Source organism: Hippoglossus hippoglossus, chromosome 13 (assembly GCF_009819705.1).
Source record: "Hippoglossus hippoglossus isolate fHipHip1 chromosome 13, fHipHip1.pri, whole genome shotgun sequence".
Classification (NCBI taxonomy): domain Eukaryota; kingdom Metazoa; phylum Chordata; class Actinopteri; order Pleuronectiformes; family Pleuronectidae; genus Hippoglossus; species Hippoglossus hippoglossus.
The window spans coordinates 12220232-12243141 of NC_047163.1; the positions used below are offsets into that span (position 1 = coordinate 12220232).

The 22910-nt window shown below is 41.8% G+C and overlaps 1 protein-coding gene across 1 annotated transcript in view; it reads right to left on the reverse strand.

Annotated features, from left to right (window-relative positions):
• Window positions 1-22910, reverse strand: part of sik2b (salt-inducible kinase 2b) — a 45848-nt gene that overhangs the window by 10409 nt on the left and 12529 nt on the right. Inside the window, 7 exon segments of the mRNA XM_034605193.1 lie at window positions 1061-1219; window positions 1681-1833; window positions 2832-3058; window positions 6257-6380; window positions 6674-6798; window positions 14601-14690; window positions 14693-14761. Of these exon segments, the coding sequence (XP_034461084.1) occupies window positions 1061-1219; window positions 1681-1833; window positions 2832-3058; window positions 6257-6380; window positions 6674-6798; window positions 14601-14690; window positions 14693-14761 (947 nt within the window).

The following is a 22910-nucleotide window of genomic DNA, read 5'->3' on the forward strand; positions in this document are numbered from 1 at the left end:
CACACACACACACACACACACACACTAACTGAGGGGAAGAGGTGGAAAGCAGCATTGAGAAATAGTTGATGACAATCGATGGGATGATGAGGGGAAAGAGAAGTTATGGAATGAAGAAGAGAAGAAGAAGGGGAAAGGGCAAACGAACAGGAGAGGGAAAACGACAAAGGCCAAAACAAAAAAACAAAACAAGAAAAGATGAGCTGTTGGCTGACGGGCAGGAAGTCACGGCGGTGAGATCACTGGAGCAGCGCGGCAGCTTCCCGTCCATGTGTGTTCACTCAGCTCCACATTAGGTCACATCATCATCACAGGACCGGCTTACATAACCATGCTCCATTCATGCAGATAACAAGCACTCTGTCTCGGCTCTGTTCGGTTCTGCTTACCAGACAGACACATGCACACACTAAACAACATACACAGCACTCTTAACTGGAGCTTGGACAGCAGGTAGGAAAATAAACTGTTAAGAATTATACTGCATGTATGTGTGTGTGTGTGTGTCTGGGCAAGTGTGTTTCTGATTGTGTAGCCCTGCAGGTGTGTGAGACCGTCAACTCAGACCTGTGTCTGTGTTCTGTAATAATCGGTCAGATCAACAACAGGCCTGGAGGAAAAGGTCGCTGGTTGGCACAGATAAACAGAGAGAGAGAGGAAGAGCACACTGCGTGCGTGTGTGCATGTGTCTAGGAGCCGTGCAGGATGGGCAGCTGTCCTGTCTGATGTGAGTGCTGCCTGAGGGCTTACATAAGAGGGCAAGTCAGCTGCACTATGGCAGGTTGACGGAGCAAGCCAATACTGGAAACCTTAGAGGGGTCTGGCATGCGCAGACACAGGCGTGCACGCAAACATTCCTGATTCACAGTGAGTGGGTACACTTATCACAGCGAATCACTGTCAAGCTTATCAGGATAATTCTTTCAGGACATACTTGTGCAAGCATATAATGACCATAATAACTACAACTTCCAGAACCGGAAGTCAGGGAAAAACGCACCAACGAAAAAAGCCTGCTTGTGTCTGAGGCTCCTCCTTAACTCTTTGCTATTGGACCTACTTTGGGCGTGTTGATGTCCTCCACCATGAAATTCTGCTCCAGGGGTGAGGCAGTCTGGGGGAAGGTGAAAGCATCAGAGGAGGCTTGGGGTACAGCGGGGGAGCGCAGCAGACGAACACCCTGCGGGAGCAAACCCACCTGGGCTGATGCACTGGTCGACTGCAGAGAGGGAGAAAAGCAGAGGCTGTGAGGACTGGAGACACTTCATCAAAAAAAAAAAACCTTCTCCACTTCATGGCCAATGCTCACCAATAACACAATTATGATCAAATTGAGCCGCACCAAATTCGGCTTTATAATTCAAAAGAGAAGAAAGCCAAATCCTATAGTCGGTGAAGGAAATGAAAGAGAAATTGCACAAAGTCGGTAAGAAGAGACAGTGGGCAAAGAAAAGAAAATTATGAATTATGTAACAGAGGGAGAAGCATTAAGATAAAGGCTGGGCGGAAAAGGCAAGTGAAGACCGGACCCGTCTGGACAAATAAATTAATGTGTCCGTCTATTTGTTTGTCCCTGGGTGCAGGTGTGAATAAACCAAGCTTTGATCAGGGAGGCATGGAGGATAATCTCTGAATACTTTATTCAGACCCCCCTTCGACGTCTGGACGCCCTGCGGTTACCTTGACGACGGTCTGTTCGGCGATGGTGCTGGGCCGTCGCTGGCGGGCATCGAGTCGCTGTTCAACGGGGAAGCTGCAGCGATGGGCCTTGAGCCGTTCCACCAGCAGGTAGTAGATAGCAGCAAAGTGGTTGTAGCTTTTGTTCTGCAGAGACTGGAGGATGACAGACGACATAAATGGCGGTGTCTGTAACTGAAGTGACTACCGAGGCACACCTTCCATTCTGGGTGATTTGACTGTGACAGCTCTTGCGATATGCCCAGATAATTCTTTAATTATTCCTGTGTGAAAGTGGGTTACTGTGACAGTGATAAAAAAATAAAAAATAAAAAAATAAATTATAGGGTTTTAAAATCTCAGCACAGAGAAGATAGTGCAGATAAATATCAGCCTGATCATTTCACTGATTCAACCATTAACAAACAAATGAATAAACAGTAGTGTTTAGTAATAGTTGCAAAAGTTGACTCAAGTAAAGTACATGTACCTCAAAATTCAACTACACTACTTTGAGGGATGGTATTTCCCCCACTGGCTGGTCATGTTAGCAGTCAATAATATTCTGAAGTGAAGGGGAGATTAAGGCACAAGGGAGGCCCATGTCTGGGATCGCTCAGGGCCCCAATGTTACTAAATCCACCTATAGAGCTCCACAAGATTGACAAAATGATTCCACATGTTCGTCCTTATTGTATCGGTATGCTGCTGCATTACACTGCTGGACACTGTGTTCTGCATGTATAGACTGATCCATTGCCACTGTCACCATCTTCTTCACACTTCAACCCGTAAATGAAAATTCACTCATTATCTACCCACCACTATGCAGATGGAGGAGTGGGTGAAGAAGTTATTATTCTTATTCTTATTCTTATATTATTTATAAAATGCCTCCATACTGCTCCTGCGGTGTCATCCAAGCATCTGTAAGCCCCCACATTTAAATGCAACTCGAAACGGCGTCATTTACAATTTTCTTTTTGCCTAAATGTCCTGTGATATCCACCTCTGGATATCCTCCTTTGGATCACAGCTGTTTACCCCTGAAACTCCAAAAGTGTTTTGTGGACTCAAACTCTTCCCCCACCCCTCCATCTGCATAGTGGTGTGTAGATAATGAGTGAATTTTCATTTTTCATTTCCTGCCTCACCTCTATGGTCTTGTGCTGGTCGATGCCGAGGCTGTGCATCAGGCGAAGGACCTGCTCACTGTACTCTCCCACACCTGCCTCGCCCTCGGCAGACAGGGGCTGCTGGTAGAGGATGGGCCTCTGCACTGGAATATCCAGAGCCATCCACTTGTGCTCCTTGATTTGGGCCACAGACAGACGCTTTGACGGGTCCAGGACCAACATCCTGCGGATCAGGTGCTCACAGTCTGCAAGGGTTGGAGAGTACAATCATATAAAGCCTGACGACATTTCTATATCCTCTCATATTTCAGATCCCAACATTTTTTTTAAACGTAAGAGGAAGCTCATGTTTGATGATGCTGAGAACTTGTATAAGCTGTGATGAAGCAAATTAAGCCACAAACCACCATGTCCTTGTCAAAGCAGCCCGGAGGAACTGGAGCAGAAATCACACTTTTGAGCTTAAAATCCTCTAAATTCTTTTCTTAGTTTGTTCTGTCGTCCCTTTCTGAGCGGCATGTCTACTTTCTGTTTTGCTCCCCTCCTAATGAGAACTCCTCACCTCTAGTTCGTGGTTAGTTGAGTTTGACGTCAGACACAGCTGGGTTCTTAACAGGATTACAGTTCCCCTGGCTGTGCCGCTTTGGCCTGCCTGCACCCCTACTGCCTGCACCGCATTCCTGCCTGCCACACAGCATCCTTACCCATACACCCTGCTGCTGCAGTCTTAAAGTAAAACAGATGTGTTTTCGACAAATAAGCTGTGCAGTTGGTCATTATTTTGTTGCTCTTCAATGCCTTCTTTACTGGAATATGTTATGTTGAAATAATAACCTGCACTGTGAATTTTCTGATTGAAATTCAACAAGACTAGAGACAAAATTAGTTGTCTTTTTGACTTACATTTTAAAATCAAACTGTCATATTGCCTTTCTTCCAATTAGCAAATAAACCTGCCACACCACAGTTGTTATGGGGAAATATGATTTAACTTTAAGCAATGTATCCAATTAATGTATCCAAGTATTCAAGTTAATTGTCTGCACACATTATCAACTTTCCGCAGGTCACCTTCATGTCCTGTCTTCCAAACGACCTGGCTGCCATCCTCAGCTCCCCGCTGCACATTCTTCCCAGCTGCCCTGATGATCTACTAACGTCAGCTAACATCACATTTTTCTCCCTCGTGGCTGGAGGTTCAGCCACTTTTTCCCCCTGATTATGGAGCATAACCAGTTTGCCCTTCACTGCAATTCCACCCCATGCTGTAGCATCGTAGCCGCTTGTGCAGCTGCAACTTGCTTCAATTACATTACAGTACATTACGCTACAATTTGTTTGACCCAGACGTTACTCAGGCTCTGCGTTGCTGCAGCTGTGTTTATAGCAACATTCGAGGTTGTGCACATTTGTCAGAGTTACTAACCACCGAGGAGGGTTGGACTATGTAGAGGGGGCCAACACTACATAACCGTCTGGCTGATTGATTGGCACACTGCTCTTAGCCAGTAAATTACACCACCATGACTCAACCACAGAACCATCCCAGTTAACACTTGTCCAAGTGGTGTAGAGTTGCACTAAGTTCGCCCCTGCAGGAGAACAGTTCTATAAAGTTGAGGAGCAGAGAGCGGGTACTGAGGCTGACTTCATGTTATACATTTCACAGATTTTATCAAGGGAACTTAAAAATAACAGGCGATAATAAAGAGTATTAAGGCCACGTGAAGAAAAAAAAATTTTGGGAGAATAAAGTCGTAACCTAATGAGAATAAAGAAACAAATACATTGTTTTGAAAATAAGTAGTAAGGAGAACCTGTGTTCGCTGGAGTTCCATTCCTTCTCGATCCAAAAACTGGAACCGATCTCATAGTTTCTCGACCTCTTTAAATATCATGCAGATGTAACCAATGCAAACCATACAGTTGGCCATTACCAAAAATTTGCTCCTCCACGCGGGCGACACGCTCATCTACTTATATTTCCCCTCTAAAATGAAACAAATCCTATAATTATGATTTTATTGTCGTAATACTAGGAATATATTCATGTTAATTTACGACATTATTATGTAGAGATATTAAGACTTAATTCTTGAAATCGCAGATATTTTTTTCCCTTTCAGTTACCCTAATACTCTATCATAAAAATGTCACAATCATTAAGATAAAGCAACACAATCTGCTACTCAAAGCTTTCAACTGAATATTAGAAACAACTCCTGGGTGTTGTTCCAGTGACTGAGATTGGAACTGAAAAATATTTGATTAATCAAGAGGATACTGGTTTATGCTCTGACCTGATGTTTGGAGAGAGTTTCAGCTACAGATGTCATGCACATAGAGATACACACACAGATAGAGGATTCAGACTCAGGGATTTGGTTGTTTGTTGTTCGAGAGTACATGATAATGATTACTGGCTCTAGGCTATTCTCTACTTCTGCCTACCAGGCCTGTGCAATGTGTGTGTCCTGTAAGAAGAACAAGAGTTCCAGGAGAAAGAAGAAATCAGCACACTCTGTTCTCCTTGTTCAGGGAATAGGGGGTGGACTGTGGGGGGGGGGGGGGGGGGGGGGGGGGGGGTTGTGTTTGGGTTGAGTGTCAGTCTGGCCAAGGAGCTGACATACACTCCTACATTCCCCTTATGTCTAATTGTTTCAAGGTCCTGAACAGAGGGAAAAAAGGGAAAATAAAGTAAATCTGGTCGACTCACTACCACACCCCATGTGGAGAAAGTGCCACAGACTTGCAGATGGGATACGGAGAAACAAGACACGAGGAACAGACAGGGCCACAGAAGGACGGATGATGTCTTTACAGACAGAGCATGAGTCAGACAGACAGAAAGACAGACAGAGACAGACAGATTCTCCTCAGAGAGACAGACAGGCAAGCTGCTGGAAGGCTCCACTGGCTCTTCCCCAGGTTACATAAACAGCTCCAGCTCTGGACTTAATCTGCTGCCAGCTAGCTTGCACAGTCGCGAACAGCAGGGCTGCTTTGAGACAAGTTAGCCAACCTGACTAACTCTTGCAGCATACACGCACACACACACACTGATTACAACAGGACAATTGGCAGCGTGTCTCTTCCTGTATCCCCTGCAAATCAGCATAATGCTCTCTCATTAATGAAATGACCCCTCAACTGATGGCAGCCACAAGAGAGGCTGCCAGTGAACATTCAACATTATGGTGACGGAAAAAAGGAAAAGTGAGATCTATTCCTCAGTGCAGCAATATCCCTCACAGGAATGCTTAATGTAATTAATGCCTCAGTTTTGTCTACATACCATAAGAAAGAAAGTGGAGGATGTCTCACAAACACACTGCATGCGTGTGCGTTACAGGAATGTGAGAACTAAGGAGTGGGAGAGGGCACCGTCTCCTCGTATATTTTGTCTCCAGTTTCCCAGAAAGAATTAGCTCATCTCGTCTTACCTTCAGTCATGAAGTAGGGGATGCGAAACCTTCCTTCTAGGACTCGCTGTCTGAGCACAGGCAGCGTGGGCCCGTCGAAGGGCAATGCACCACAGACCAGCACGTACAGCACCACCCCCATACTCTGTGAATATATCAAGGTCAGGGCAGGAGCTGAGACGAATCTTAGATCAATGAATCAATCACTCACAGATTGTACACACAAATACACGGCCTTTCATACAGAAATAAATGTAGTACATGATTGCAATATACAGCAGGCAGTGAGCTGTGGTTGGGAGATTGCACCATATGAAAGGAAGAAAATCTGCTGACTTCTTACTAAATGCATAGACATAAATTCAATACATGTATCACTGTAGATGTTTTAATCCTAATGTGAACAGTTTTCTACTTTATGCAAACACTTCATCTTACCCATATATCAAGCTGCGGGCCCTCATACTGTTGTCCTTCGAAAACCTCTGGAGCAGCGTATGGCGGGCTGCCGCACCACGTGGCTAGAGGCTCGCCGGGCTGGAAGAAGTTTCCGAACCCAAAATCTACATGAGACAAAAAAAAAACACCAGCGGTAAGTCGGTTAATGGGAAGTGTGTTGAAACTGTAAAGGCCCTTCCAGAGTCTGATAAGTGACCACAGCATTTCCTGCAAAGACACAACCCCTAACTGTAAATATATCTTGTGACTGTAAAAAAGGGGAAGAAGAGGCTACAGTTATAGTATAGCTGTAGAAGAGTAACGCCTTCTTAAATTATTTGGGGCATTTTATGCCTCATGTCTACAGCAACAGTGGAGAGAGACAGGAAATGAAGGAAAGAGACTAGGTGCATGACATGCAGTAAACTGGGAATCGGACCACGGACATGCTGCTCAGGGAATTAAGCGCCCACGTGGTGTGTGTACCCTGAACATTCAGCTATCAGGTCACCCCATGACCAATAGTTTCTCCACGGGGTCGCAGGTTTCACATAACGCAACATGTGAGCCGCATATTTTTACGTTGAGGAATTAGGCCTTAGCATGAGGTAACCTCTCCTGGAGACTGACATGAGGTCATTAATGCTGTGTTCTGATTGGCCCCCTGTAGAAACCACTAAACCTCTGATTTTAAGTCTTCAGAGGAGTAAGACACACACACACACACACACACACACACACACACACACACACACACACACACACACACACACACACACACACACACACACACACACACACACACACACAGCTAAGAAGTTCACGTCTGCCTTTCATTAAAATCCAACTACAAGCTGCAGTAATATCTGCCAAATCACAGTCAACTTGCGTGCCTGCAATCACTCAGCCCGCCCCCCCTTTTTTTCTTGTTAGTTCATATCATTCTCCCGCCTTCTCATCCCAACTCCCTCTTTCCCCAAAACCCTTACAAGTAAATGATCCTTTGTCTCCGCTCCTCATGCTGAAATGATTCATCAGCAGAAAATAAATAACTGGATTGGATAACTGATTAATAATTTGTTGTCTTTTAAGCTGCTGGTTAGAGCTTCTCCAATGGTTTTTTAGAAATAATTGTAAATAGGATTTTTTTCAACTTGTAATAAGCACTGATCTTTCATCTTTTAACACTTTAAATAATTAGATAATTTTTGTTTTTTTAAATATCATTAAAAAAATGATAAGGGAAATACCTTCATGCTGATTTATATTATCAGTGGGACCCTGTGATGGTCTCATGGGACCTGGGAGCTAAAAGAGCAGACAATCAGACTTACTTAACCCTCCACCCCGCCCTTTTTTCCGTAATTCAAAACAGTTGGGTAAACAGAAAAATGTATTGCAAAACAACAAATAACACTGATAAAAAAAATAATAATGGGGCTGGAGGTGATGTGGGTTCACACATACACACACACAGACGCAGTGTGAGCAAGTGGGACCAAATGTGTAACCAATTCCTTTTTCTTTGCTGCTCTATATCACGATCCTTCACAATAAATAGGAAACAATCTACAACCCACAGTCATATTAAATCTGACACACACACACACACACACACACACACACACACACACACACACACACACACACACACACACACACACCACACACACACACACACACACACACACACACACTTTGCCGATGAGGTTATTTTGCATATGTTTCTCTGTCTGTCTGTTGGTCAGCAGGATTACACAAAAACAACTGGAAGGACTTCCATTAAACTTGGTGTAAGGATGTGGTATAGTTCAGGAGGGAACCATTCAATTTGGGTCCGGATCAGGGGAAGGACCTTTTAATATTTTTTTATATTGTGTTTGCCAATTGGTGCCAATCCAGATAAAAATCTTGGTATGCGCTCTCTGAGTGGCCTTAGGTCTTAGGTTCTGTCTTTATCTGCATGTGCAAAACGCACAATGGAAAACAGATCAACAGGAATCAGGTATGAGAGACAAATGCAGTCTATCTGCAAATGAAAATAATTTGGCAGGTTGTGAATCCATGTATTTAACTCTCGACTCCAGTGCAGGTAGCAGCAGGTATGGCTGATATAAAGTAGAGGGTAAAGCAGTCCACCAGAGTAGGGTTTTAATACAAGTATGTTTGCCGTCTGATGCTGCTGTGAAGGTGAGGCGCGAGATGCAGGCAGAGCCGAGCGGAGCAATGCAGCTGGTTTATCGTCAGAAGCTGTGACCCATTTCATGCAGCTGAATACTGAGCAGACCTGGTTGACGTCAAACGCTCCAGCACGCTGCGGGCTACGAACGGCTCTCACAGCTCAACAGGAAGGGCGGGGTGGGGGGGCGAGTGTGTGTCACGCACAACAGCATTAGCATAATATTAGCCTAAACATGTCAACATGGAATACTCTCCAGCTAACGGCTTATAAAATTGTGTGTTGGATATGACAAGTGCATGAGTAGAGATGACTACAACCAGCAGTAAAAATAGTGTTTCTAACTAACGAGGTGTGAGCATTGATGCGGTTATGGCAGCAGCTGGAGGTGCACGACACTGAAGTCACTCTTCCTCTCTCTTCTTGTGCCTTTCCCATCTCTTCTCTTCTTTCACACTTGGTATCACCTGGAAATGTTTCTCTCTCCTGGTCGTCATTCTTGTATTCGTCAAGGACCCAAACACCTCAGCCTCTTTCACTCTTATTGCAAAGGTCATGTCACTCTTTCAGGTTAAAACATGTAGCTTTTTGACCAGAAGAAATTCTTCCTCTAACAAGTGAAAAGCTTAAATTCATCAGCAACTAAAAGGATATATATGCATATACATGTATTGCATCAGATAAACATACCATACACATAGAAACGTTCCCCAAACTGTTTACATTAAATAAAGGTAAATTATCAATTTTCTGATGTAGTTCAAATGAATATCTGTTACCATACCAGTAACCGAGGAAAAGATCACCCCACTAAAAATACTTATTTTGATTCACAAATCCGGACCATTATCAGATCACCACCAGTTCATATATATTGGCACTCTACATATTTCTTGATTTGTTTCCATAATGATCTCTCCATTATTTCTTGAGACTTTCACAATAATGTTAAAAAACGTAATGTAAACGTAAATAATGTTAAACAAAGTGAAAACGATTCCCAGATCCACCCCCTGATTTGCAACAACATTTAATGGGTCCTCCCCTGAACCCATACCACATCCTTCCACCCAATTTCGTCGTAATCCGTCAGTAGTTGAAGAAAATATTACCTCCTTGGAGAATTAATAAAATGCCAAACCTTCTTAATTCACTACACTCAGGGGTTTTGCCAGTCAAGTCCTAATTGGTCTGTTATGACCATGTGTAGCTCATATGTTGGCAAACTTTATAAACAAAAGTCCTTCTGGTGGGATTCCCATCACACAGAGGGAAACTCTTACAGATGGTCCAGAATGGTGCAGTGTGTCTGCTTCTGGATCAGTCTGAAAAGAGCACATGCCAGTGCGACGCTCATCAACCTCCACGGGCTACAAAATCAAACTCAAGTCACTACAGTTACTTCTGGGTCTGCGCCCCATCTACTTGAACTCAACCACACAGGCTTATGCTACTTCTTGGCCAGTCCGTTCCTCTGAGGAGGATGTCTGGCAGTGCCATCGCTGCACACAAGGCAGTCTCGCTCCAGACGAGGTGGAACGAGCGCCCACATCATATCAGAGAAGCAGAGTCCCTCTCCATCTTCAACAACCTCTTGAAAACTCTTCTGTTAGCCACCTCTAACACCAAACACGCCTAACTCACAATTACTGTGCACTTCTTTGCTTCATCTCCTTGCACTCTGTCATCTTGAACAGGTTTAGCTCTTAGTTCCTACTCCAAGGTCTCCTACTGTACTGATGCTCGAGTGTTATCCTTCACTAGAAGTCACTTTGTGTCTGGCAATTGACTTGTGTAATTCAAACATACACCTGTATAAATATACATTGCTTAATTTATTTATTTTACTATCTTCATATCCATCATAGCCACCACGCCCAAGTGCACCATTTAGTGCCTCACCATTGTTATCTTTGCAATAACTGTATTACAGGATTGTAACTTTATTTGTGTACCGTCTATCTCTATTTTAATATCTCTATTTTACTTCCTTGTATGTATGTATGTATTTATATATAAATATATAATTCCAATTTTCACTATGTTTCTTTAGTCTAAGCTTTTACTTTTTTATTTCATATACGTTTCAACCTTATAGTTTTGTGTGTGTTACCCATAAAGCTTATACAGGCTTTCTCCGTACAAACTTTCTTGAAAGTAATGTGTCATATGTTACCACAATAGCAGCTGTTCATTAAATGTTACATTCTGCTTTGACTGTTAAACCTGGTACATTAATGCTATTCAGGGCAGCTTGAATGTAGTAGACATTTAGTTGATACACTGTACATATCACTGCATGCTTGACTGTATAAAACAGTTTATATATATATTACAGATATAATTATTTATTGGTTTAAAGGAACTAAATCTTCATCCTATCAGGAGTGATGGGGGTCACATGTGAATGTAAAAATTGATCCCAAAGTTCAAAATACCTATTTAATGCATACAGATTTCTACATTTAGATTTTTGTCTGTGCTCCTCTGCTAAGTTGGACATAGATGATGTCATGCACCTCTCAGCACATAGTAGGATTCATTAACTCTCAGAATCTGATCCCAGTCGAAGGGTTATTTTTATTACTGTCAAACAACTGTGACCACAAACATATACAGAACATTTACACTATGCTGATTAAACAGTTATAAACAGGGATAAATACTTTTAACCACAATTTTTTAATCACAACATATAATGTCACAGAGAAATCTTCCCCGAATTCTTTTGTGGCTTTAAAGATCACGTGTTGTAATCAAATGCTAAATGGTACTAATGGATGACCTGCTGTTTCCATGGTCAAGAATGGACGTAGAAGGTCAATGGTATGCTCGATTATAGATAATCTAATAAATGTCATCTGTGACTTTATCACACATACAAACAGATACAAACAGAAAGCAGCTCTGTTGTGATCTGCAACACAAACGACAAAGATCCAATATAATCTGAGATGATACAAGAACAACAACAACAAGGAAGAAGACAGACCAGTAGACACGACTCCATCTTTACATCTATTATTATAAAGGTATACTGTACGTTGTCATATGGGTCAACCCGTGAGGTTTTACCTTTTGTTCTTTATAAAAGAATCCAACATGTTGACAAGTAAAGAAAGCTGCAACAGCTGCACTCGATCTGGAGATTGTTTGTTCTCGCCACATTGTTTAATTGAGCATGAAATACCTTTCAGGTTTGTTGCATTTTAAATGACACACCACTCAGCAGATGGATTCAACCTTGAAACCTGAAATAATAGTTAATGAAGCTAGAAAGTCATCCTCCGAGAGAAACTCAACTGGAAACATGGAATATAAACACCATGTATTTTCTGCTAAGTCACAAAGGCTCACCTCCTCTGATACAGCACCTCGCTTTTGTTATTGTCATTTCTCTTCTGCACATTCTGTTCCCCTCAGACTGTCAACTCGAACGTAAAGGAGCTGTTTGAAGAGAAAACATGAAGGGCACCCCCCGCTGCCGCCGCTCCCCGTCTCCTCTGCAGCCACCGTGAGCCTGACCTTTCTTTGACTGACCACTGCCTGGTTAAGCTTCCACAGAGACTGACCAGTGGTGGCCTTTAGGAAGCAGGGAGGCAATACTGGAGCACAGGGAAACCGCAGAAGCAGAGGTTAATCTGTCTCTGAATATCTTTAGAGCCAGAGTTTAATATGAAAAGAAGGCAAATATTTTAAAAATGTATATAAAATGGTGAAGAATAATATGAATATAATTACCACAGCTAAAGGTTGTTCTTGTCTGCATTGTTTTCTTTGTTTTCATCTGTCTGTTAGTTAGCAGGATTCCACAAAAAGTCCTGGATGAATTAGCAGGAAACTTGGTGAAGGGTGTCGTAGGGCTGGGGAAGAACTCATTACACTTTGGTGTGGATTTGGATCAGGAATTTGTTTTTGTTTCTTTAAAATTGCAAAACAGGGAGTTTTTCAACATTCTTTATAATTAATGGATCTTGATGAAAACTAATTGTGCCTTGGTAGGGATGCGCTCTACTCTACTGAGTGCCCCTCTAGTTGAAAATGAAATAAGTTGAATTAAATTAAAAAATCTAAAAGATTAAATAAAGATAGGATACACACTGATCCAAAGTACGGTTGAAAAGTTGATAGGATGATTTTAAACTAATCTTAAACCTTTATTTCTGTCGTTTAATTTGTCCTTAAGCGATGCACTAAATTAAGTCTGTTTATACTGCAGGACAGGACAAAACTATTGTGCAATTCAATCCATCATTTCTTGCAGTTAATTGTGGGCCAATCCAATTGCATTAAAGTCTAAAAATAATCAAAAGATGAAGTGAAAATGAAAATAAGTAGATGCAGCTCTAGTTGCTTAACACAAACAAGAAACATAACGTCTTTAAACTTCTGGTTTGAATGGATGGCTGATGTACGTTTAAACTGCATCAAGTGGACTAATGCAGATGGGAGATTTGAAGCAAGGGCTTCCTTTTCATGTACAGTGCGAAAAGGACATCTTCCCTTCATGTACCATTTACAAAACATGTCGAAGCAAATGTGGGTAAGAGAAGTACAGAATTACTTTGCCGCTGATGTCACCCCAGGGATGTTTTCTCTAATCACACACCAGGGTAATGTTCTGTTCATTGTTTTTCCTGCTTCAAATCTAATCTGCCATGCGGACAATCGGCTGTGAGTCAGACATGTTTGTGAAAATTACTGTTGGGGTAATAACATCTCCAGGTTATCATCTTGGACCCTTCTGAGAAACAGTGGAGAGACGAGTAATAGATGCAGGTGAAACATTTGGTTCTCTATCATTCATTGTGCAGTTATGTCTTTATTGACTTTACCTCATAGAACAAATACAAGCCACTGAAAGCTGGCCGTGAAGGTTAACTGAGGAGCTTGTCTGTCATTTCCCCTCATGAAGAAACATTTATAAAAACCAATAAACAATGACTTATTCAACCTTTTGAAGTCCTTTGAGGACAAGAGGGCATTTCCCCTGTCTGGTATCCATTCACACCTGTATTTATAGCCGACCTCGTGTGATGAGCTCACCTCAGATGGATGTCAGAATCAGCTCGGAATAAAGCCTAAGATAAACCCTGGCCTCTTTCAGAGCCACAACTGCAGCTCCGACACCCTGCAATGCACCACTCGTCCTCATTCTTCCTCATCCTCTCATCTGATATTCCTCTCCCCGCCAAGTAGCCAATCCATATTATCACCTCCTCTCCGCTACCAATTAAACCCCAATTCTTCCTCCCATTCCCTCCCAGCCTCCGTCACCTCCACTACTCTGGGACGCAGCGGTAGGGTGACATTCTCACTAGCTAGCTCTAAATGCCAGTTGCTTAATAATCACACATTGAAGCTTGTACTACAGACCTCCAGCTTAGTTTCAAATACCTGCCTCGGGGCCCATTCCTATTTTCGTCTTTTATCTTTAATGTTTCCACCTCAATATAAGCTGGGTGTGGGGAATTCTGATGGCCTCTGTTCATCGGATTTTAAAAGGTGGCACAAGCCTCACTGAGATTTGTCTGTCCTGGCATCTTTCAGCCAACAGCTACCTCGTAATCAACCCACTTCTCAACCATATGCAAATGGCCTGGGCAGGTAGTTAAGAATCTCTGAACTACACCGGCACAAATCATTGCAGGCGATGGATCAAATCTTCATGATTTGATGGAGACGTCTTACATTTCTCAACCAGCAGTGACCTTACGGGTCGTCCCTGCACTATAGCTTTAAGGGTACCTGCAATCTTGATGTTCATGTGGCCATCCAGCAGCAGATTCTCCGCCTTCAGGTCCCTGTGGACGATGTTGCGGTTGTGACAGTACTCACCGCCGACAGGATCTGCCAGAACTTCCTCCTGGCCTCCAGCTCACTGAGACGGCCGTGCTTTGCCAGGTAGTCTACAGCCACAGAGAGAGAAGTATGCAGATGTAAATATGTAAGTATGCATCGACATTAAATATCATGAATTGACACTTTTAAACACGTATAAGGTTATTACACAGCAATTAAAATTAATGGATTGTTTAGATTAGTTTTTGAGTGTCAGTAGTGTGTGTGAAAGGATCATTTATTTTTGCTCTTCTTTACAGCATATTCAGTTTAAGATAAACAATGTCATTTGTTCTTCAGAAACCTCTATTTAAAGCCAACTTATTGTGTGTGTGTGTGTGTGTGTGTGTGTGTGTGTGTGTGTGTGTGTGTGTGTGTGTGTGTGTGTGTGTGTTTGTGTGTGTGTGTGTGTAGTGGTTTGAGAGAGAGAGAGAGAGAGTATAGGCAGTGATGACAGATGACACGGAGAGTGAACTGTGTTGCATAGTTGCAAGAGGAAAAGGAAGGATGAGTACTGAGAACTGTTGTTCTGCTACATAGTGTCCACACTGGTACAAGTTGGAACAGGGTGTGAGCTGTGGAAGGGGGTTGGTGGGAGGTTTAATGGTGATGCAGTTGCTGTCGGTGTATGATTGCAGTGCGCACACACACAAACACACACGGGCGCACACTGAGCACAAGCTGAGACAAAAGACAGAGCAACTTTGTGGTTGTTTAGAAAAATGTACAAACAAACGTCTGTACGCTGCCCTCAAAGTCATACATATTACGATCTTCTCTCTCCAAGCATCTAGATCCTGACCTTTCTCTCATCGTCTGCTCTTACAACACACTTATGTTTTTCCAACCTTTCACACTCAGCGTTCACTAATTATTCAAAGTCGGTGCGACAGACTATTTTATAGGACGCATGTTGTTGTTTTTTCTCAGTCCCATGAACTCTGGAGAGTGCTTGTGCTGCCGGCAGGGTTCTTCTTCACACCTCTCTGTGCAGATAGCTTGCTAACTCTTCAATTCACACTTTGTGGCAAACAAGATAGGACCTCTGTTGGCTTTCTTTCCAGCTGGCAAGGATACAGACCACCAACCAAACCTAGACAACAATGCACAACAACCACAACAAACGCAGCCAAATAAACTTCATATATGTGTAAACAAAGTGTGCAAAATACATGAAATGTAATTACCTGAAGATCCAGCAGATCAATCCCAAAGCTAGATAGCCACTTGCAGGTAAGTTTGCTCGAGATATTAAAACCCAAATCTTTGCTTGGTCTTTGCATTTGTTCTAAATACATCACATCTTTACTTCTTTCATCTTTCTTTTTAAATATAAGTAATACTGATGTGATTTCCCTGGTGTGCACACACAGTTGTGCAAAGATAACATCATTGCCAAGAGTTTTGAAACTAGGTCTCTGTCAAGATGCATAAAGATGTCACACTAAGCCAATTTCACAGCCCATTAACATCAGAAACGTTGTGTGCCATCACCCAACACCATGAGATATTTAAAGTAGAGCAACATATGTCCCCAGGCAGGAACATGCATCACACTGTAATCACCTCATCCTAACAACTCTGTATTGTCTCAGTTCAGAGTTGACTAAAAGGTCAGCAGTGTGTTGGGACAAAGACTGCCCAATACAAAAAAGGAAAAGACTTCAAGCTTTACGTTGCAGGACTACACATCAGGGAGATGATGCTGCTCCAACACCCAGTGTGGCTGATTAATGGCTAACTTCTGACAGTGAGAACCTGATTAGACAGTAGCTGGCAAATTCCATAGAGGAGGCCGTTCAGTGACTGGGGCAGCTTTCATGCTATGCTGCTAATCAAAAAACACACAGGGGAGGGGAAATGTGTCGAAGAGGTCCGAGTATGCGCACGTGAGGAGAAACAGGACTCTAAAGTAATAACCGCACCACACTATCAGGATGGAAACGCACTTGGTTTCTAACAACACATTTGCGTAGACGGACGACAGTATCGTAATCGTGATGCGTGTGTTACTGGAGCTCACTATGCAAAGTGTAAATATCTAAGGATGTGCACAACCAATGATCCAAATGGACACAGTACACAAGGCAGCGAGTGGTTAAAAGCAAGATTATTTGCAGCCTTGCACAGTTATTCTCCCTTGTCTTTTACTGGATTAAGAAATCTTGAGCTGCAACAGAAAACTATTTGTATTATCAATTTAAAGTGATGTTTTTTTTTTTCAATCAATTGTTTTGTCTATAAAGCCTCCATGACAGGTCCAATTCAGATGATTACATTCATATTGCCTTGTAGTTCTAATCAACACTATTAAAGAATAAAAGAAACCAGCAATATTTACTATGGAGGAGTAAGGATTAAACTAATGTTGTAACCTCTCAGCTTAAAAACATGATCAGTTCTCAAAACTGTTGCAAACTGAGTAATCAACTGATTATTTCAAGTCTGCAAAGAATCTTGCTTGACTGTTTAAACACTGAAATGCACTTTAGGCTGAACAATGAACATGAGCACTGTGTTGCTACTGCTAGCTCTACAGTAGCACTTGAAAAACAAGTCATTACTGTTTGAGCAATCAACACACACACACACACACACACACACACACACACACCACACACACACACACACACACACACACACACACACACACAACACACACACACACACACACACACACACACACAGCGGTATGTTGCCCCAGTGGAAGGATGAGTATCCACTGATACAATGTTGGCGAGGGCAAGGACCTCAGTACAGTGAGGCATGCAGAGATGCATTCTGGGAAAGTGAAAAGAACAAGTATGAATCATAGGGGTATTAAAGAACAGCTCAACAACTACTGTGTTCCACTTCTGATGAGAGCTGTTGGAGGAGCTAAGTCTCATAACAGCTGCTCAGGTTTGGAGGGGACGAACATCATGGGTACGGACTGGCTTGTCGGATAGACCTCTGGCTAGACTTCAAATAACACCATGGGGCAAGACTGGAATGTGTGTGTGTGTGTGTGTGTGTGTGTGTGTGTGTGTGTGTGTGTGTGTGTGTGCGTGTGTCTTTCATAGCCTTGTCTTCATAGACACGGCTTATACAATTGAAGACAAATGCCATGACGTGTCCCCAATTTGAAAAAAAGTAGAATTCGGGGTCAGTGGTTAGGTTAAGAGTTAGCGATGGTTAGAGTAAATCTCCAGGAAATGCACACACACACACACACACAGTCTATGACACAACACGTCACGTCACTGATACCCAAACCAGAGTCACATTAAAGTCAAATCTATTGTGCGTGCTGATAGATGTTGGGGCTGATTTAATACTGGTACCCCCCCCCCCCCCCCCGGGAGGTCAAATGGACTGGAGTCAGCTGGAGCGGATCGCTGCCCTTTCATCCAAGTCATAACCTGCCAAAAGTCAGATGCAGCTACCTGTCGTGACACTTGATTTCTCTTCTATGATAAACTCACAAATTTTCATTCAGAAAGTACTCAAATTCAAACTCTGTTGCTTTGGCTAAAATACAAAGCTAAAGATGCATACTGCTGCAATTTATCAAACCCTTTCCATTCGTTTTGTGTAGTTTTGAATTTCAGCACCAGAATGGGTGGGCCTGCATTAAAAAACTTTTAGAAACACATTGATGGCTGGATTACTCAGGATTACTGGAATGATTGAATTAAATAATGTGTAAATCCTTTCAAATATAAAAAGTCACCTTTTTTTGATAATACAGGAATCATTTCCAGCTTGTTGCTTGTGAGTATTTGTGTTAACTGAAAGTAAAACCTAATATGTTTGGGTTTTGGCCTGGAAACCCCCCCCCTGAAATGTCACTATTTTTTTTGATATTTTATAGAAAAAAAAATTAAATGAGAAATGGAGAAAATAATGGTCAAATAACTCCATAAAAGGGAAATAATCATTAGGTGCAATAATTGCAGATTTATAGAAAAACAACTGTCCCTTCTACTTAGTGCTCCTTCTGGAAGTCAAAGCTGTATTACATGAATATGTAAGTGTGCAATTTAAACTGAGAGATGGGGGAGATGATTTAGTAATTAAAAAAAAACAGAAAAACTAATGACTCACACACTGCAGGGCTCCAATTTTCACTTAATCATTGCATTTATTTGATTATTTATTCATTTCAGCTCAGCACCTGCCCGGTTGTTGTGCATCTAAATTTCTAGATTGGAGACTAAAAGTGTTTGCTGTAATCACACAGGTTTGTTCAATTGGATTGAGTTAGGGTGTTTTTTAATCTCCTAAAAAATTCGGATTACATTTCTTGCCGTCCACTCCTTTAGTCTGAGGAGCAGCTGCTTCCTGATGGAATCAGAAAGTCTGAGCTTTTTCAGACACGAAAAAACAGGAGGTTTGTTGTGACTCAAAACACTGAAGGTATGTGACTGCCTGGCAAATAAAACAATGCATGTTCAGAAATTAAGAATGACACATATCAGGCAACCTCTCAGTGCATTTTCAGTTCTTTCTTAGCCTACGAGGGAAAAGTCAGACATTTAGACTGTATATAATTTGCATTCTGCTTGATGCTGACAGCACTCGAGAGTCAGACATAAACATAACCCGTAAAATAAATTTTGAACACAGCATGATTTAAACATCTTGCACTTTGTGGGAGGGAATGCTTTTTATAGGGGATGTCAAGGCCGGTGCAGGATCAAAAAGGATTTCACAGGTTCAGCTTCTGATTATGTAGAGGTGTGTAAACATTGTTTTTCTTTGTGAAATATAAGGCTCAACTAGGGGAACTTATCATATCGTCATCATTCAAACACTCGATTAAAATCTGAAGGACGTAACCCTTGTTGACTTTCTCATACTAGTTGATTAATGCCATCACCACTGAGAAATATTCTTTGGTTTTCTGCTTCACACAACATGAGGTGAATGCAGATGACTGCGAGTCAGCACAGCAACCAGGGATTTAGAGACAACAATTTAAGAATTAAATGAAATCTTACAGCTGTAATTTGATAATTGCACTACCTCTGTTTATCTATTTAGTTTAGTTAACTTTTGTACTGAAGGACTGATATTTTGTATAATGCAGACATAAAAACATTATTTATACATGTTCTGATTTATTTATCACTAAAACACTACTCGGTTTCCAATGTTTGCAATCACTGAGGAGAGAAACAAATTGCCTCAGCTCAAATGTAGAAAAACATGTCAGACTTATTGTGGCACAACATTTCCTTCTTGCGTTTTTTTTAAAAGCTGCAAGACGCAGCCTGTCACTCACTGTTTGTAAATATCAAGAGAATATCTGCTTCCTTCAAGCATCACCAAAACCCTGCACTGTCAGACAGTGTAGATGCTTTTTAATGGAATTTAGTTAGTAGTGATTGTATCTATACAATCTATAAAGCTGTAGTTAGTACATACCTCTGCCAAGGCCGGGTAATCATACACATGATAACCTAAGGAAATGGTCCAATTACAATTATAAATCATTTATCTGTCATAAAGTTAAGCAAGTGAAAGAATGATTTTGGCAGATATCGGTTCAGTAGTTTTTGTGTAATCCTACTATAAAAGAAACCTATCTGGTGGAGGTAATGACCAATTAGTGCAACATACTTCTTATCCCTAGAGATCCTGAACCTCACCCAACCAGAACTAAGACTTTGTGTTGTAGGCCTATCAGAGGAGGTCAGGGCATCAGAGCATTAGGATACCTTCAGACTGAACAATAACATGTATTCTTATAGGCTCGATTTTGTGTTGTCTTGGTGGTTTCATGACTATTTACATCTAGTTATTAGCATTTTGAATTCCAATGTGTTTTACTGTGGGGTTTTTATGGTTTACTTCTTCTGCTACATCCTTTGGACTTTTACTGATGTAAACCACTTTGACAAGATCTTACTCTGCAATACAAATACAAGTTATTATTATTATTATTATTATTGATTCATCTGCCAAACATATTAGATTTGTTTGTCTTTATGAAAAGTGAAAATAAAAAATGTCCACTGCTCAAAGAACTGTATTCAGATAGCTTGATATATTCAATAAAACACTAAAAAATCCTAAGATATTTATTTTATACCGAACAAAGAAAAGCAGCAAATCTTCACATTTGAGAAGCTTAATATCGAAAGGCTGACAAATTAGTTGACTAATTGTTGTAACTCTGAAATAAAACTACATAATTGACTGATAAACTTTGTGCATGCACATTCATTTGATGGAAAATGATGGTGTTGGTCAGGACTGTCACATATCTGACAACATTGAGGCCACTAAACCTCAGTTTCATATATGTATAGTCTCTACATCGGGTGTTGTCCTTCAAATTTATTTTGCACATCATGTGAAATGGTTGGTTGAGGGAATCATATGGCTTCTCTTCATTGATAGTTAGATGCCTGAACAGATGAGACGACCTTGGGAAAGGTTAGAAGTGAATATCATCACTTTTTGAAACTGGAAACAAATAAACAATAAAACATCCAGCTTTCAGGTTTATACATTTACAAATTAATTGCTAAAATTGGAGAACTAGTGAATCAGTTTGTAGCATATATGCCTCAGGTTTACCCAAATATTTGGGTCACTTGGAAACTTATTTTTGAAGAAGATTTGAACTTTCATGTTATTTGATACCAAACAGCAGGTCTTAATTTAAGTAGCCTTTCCTTTATTAATTTAGGTTTTTCTCCTCTGGTCATCAAAGTGAAAGCTGCCACACCCCGTCAGCTTACAGATGCAGAGAACTGACCCAGATGTGAAGGTTTGTGGTGAAATAGAAATTGACAGCCTAAGTAAATAAATAACCAGTCTGCCCGTCTCATTCCCTTCCCATCAGTCAGACACGAGATCTGCATGAGTGATTCTTCTCACTGCCAGCTATTATACTCCCCTCTCTCCAGCAGTGCTTTCTTAAATATGCGTGCCCTACATTTCTCCACCACCTTCCAAATTCAAATGGATGTCCCCTGCTCTCGCCTCTCTATTCTCTTCTACCTCCTCTCTCCTCCTGCGTCTGCTCTCTGCAATTCCTCTTTATTTGTGGTTGACCCAATTTCCAGGTTTGATCCATCCTGCGGTGGTGAGGCAGCCTATGGAGCGGCAGACAGACAGACAGACAGACACAAAGGCACATACACAAACTGGCATGGATTCCTATGCTGTGCCCCCCCACCCAGGTTCTTTGTCTTCACAGTTACACCCCCCCCCCCCCCCCCCCCCCCCCCCCCCCCACACACACACACACAGTAACAGGCTGGGCTGTTCAGCATCCACAACTTCCTCTGTGTAACCTATGGCGAGGAGCAGACCTGAGAAATCCGTCATGTCGGAAAAAATACGAGGCAACTCTCAGGAGGGCGATAGCGGAGGACGAGGTTGGAGATCAGACCTGGCAGCTTATCCATTTGTCTGAGTGCAGCATGACTGGATGACTCGAGCCTTTCTCCACGAAGCACATTTGGAAATCAGTAACGATTGTTCGATTTGGTGAGATTGAATACTGTAATACTAGTCTGCTGCTACAGCGACCAGTTGCTGTCTGCCTGGCTGATGGCCTGGCCTGACATATGAATGTCTTATATAACTATAGTACATTGTGCAATCAGGGCAGAGGGGTCTGAGGAATCAGGGCACAATGGTTTTATAATATCCTGAGATGATCCATGAGAAAATCTATGGATTATGGAAAATGAGGTTGACCCAATCATTATCGGTTGTTTAAAGGAACAGTCTTGCCAGGAGTTAGATGAGAAGACGGACGCCACTCTAATGTCTGTAGGGTCAATATATAGTCCCCTTTCCACGGGTAAAAAAAACCACTTACACCCACTAACATCTGGTTTTGGGGATGGATACAAACAGCATTCACTCCCGGGTCAAATTACTTTGCAGGTTGAACATTATGGCACACATTTTTCGTTCTGTGCAAAACGCAACACAGAAAAAAGAAAAGAAACTCTACTGGCAATGGTTAAGGAGTCAATAGCTGGTTTACCCGCATTCAAAAATGCTGCTAACTTTGGTGTAAAAGAGGTATATGAAATTATAGCCAGGAGAGGGTTAGCTTAGCTTAGCATAACGACTGCGAACAGATTGCCTGGCTCTTTCCTAGGTTAAAAACTAAAAACACAAGCACCTCTAAAACTAATTAACATAACACTTCAGCATGTATTAATGCGATTAAAATGGCGAGCTAGTTCCCTCAGCTTCCGGTCTTTG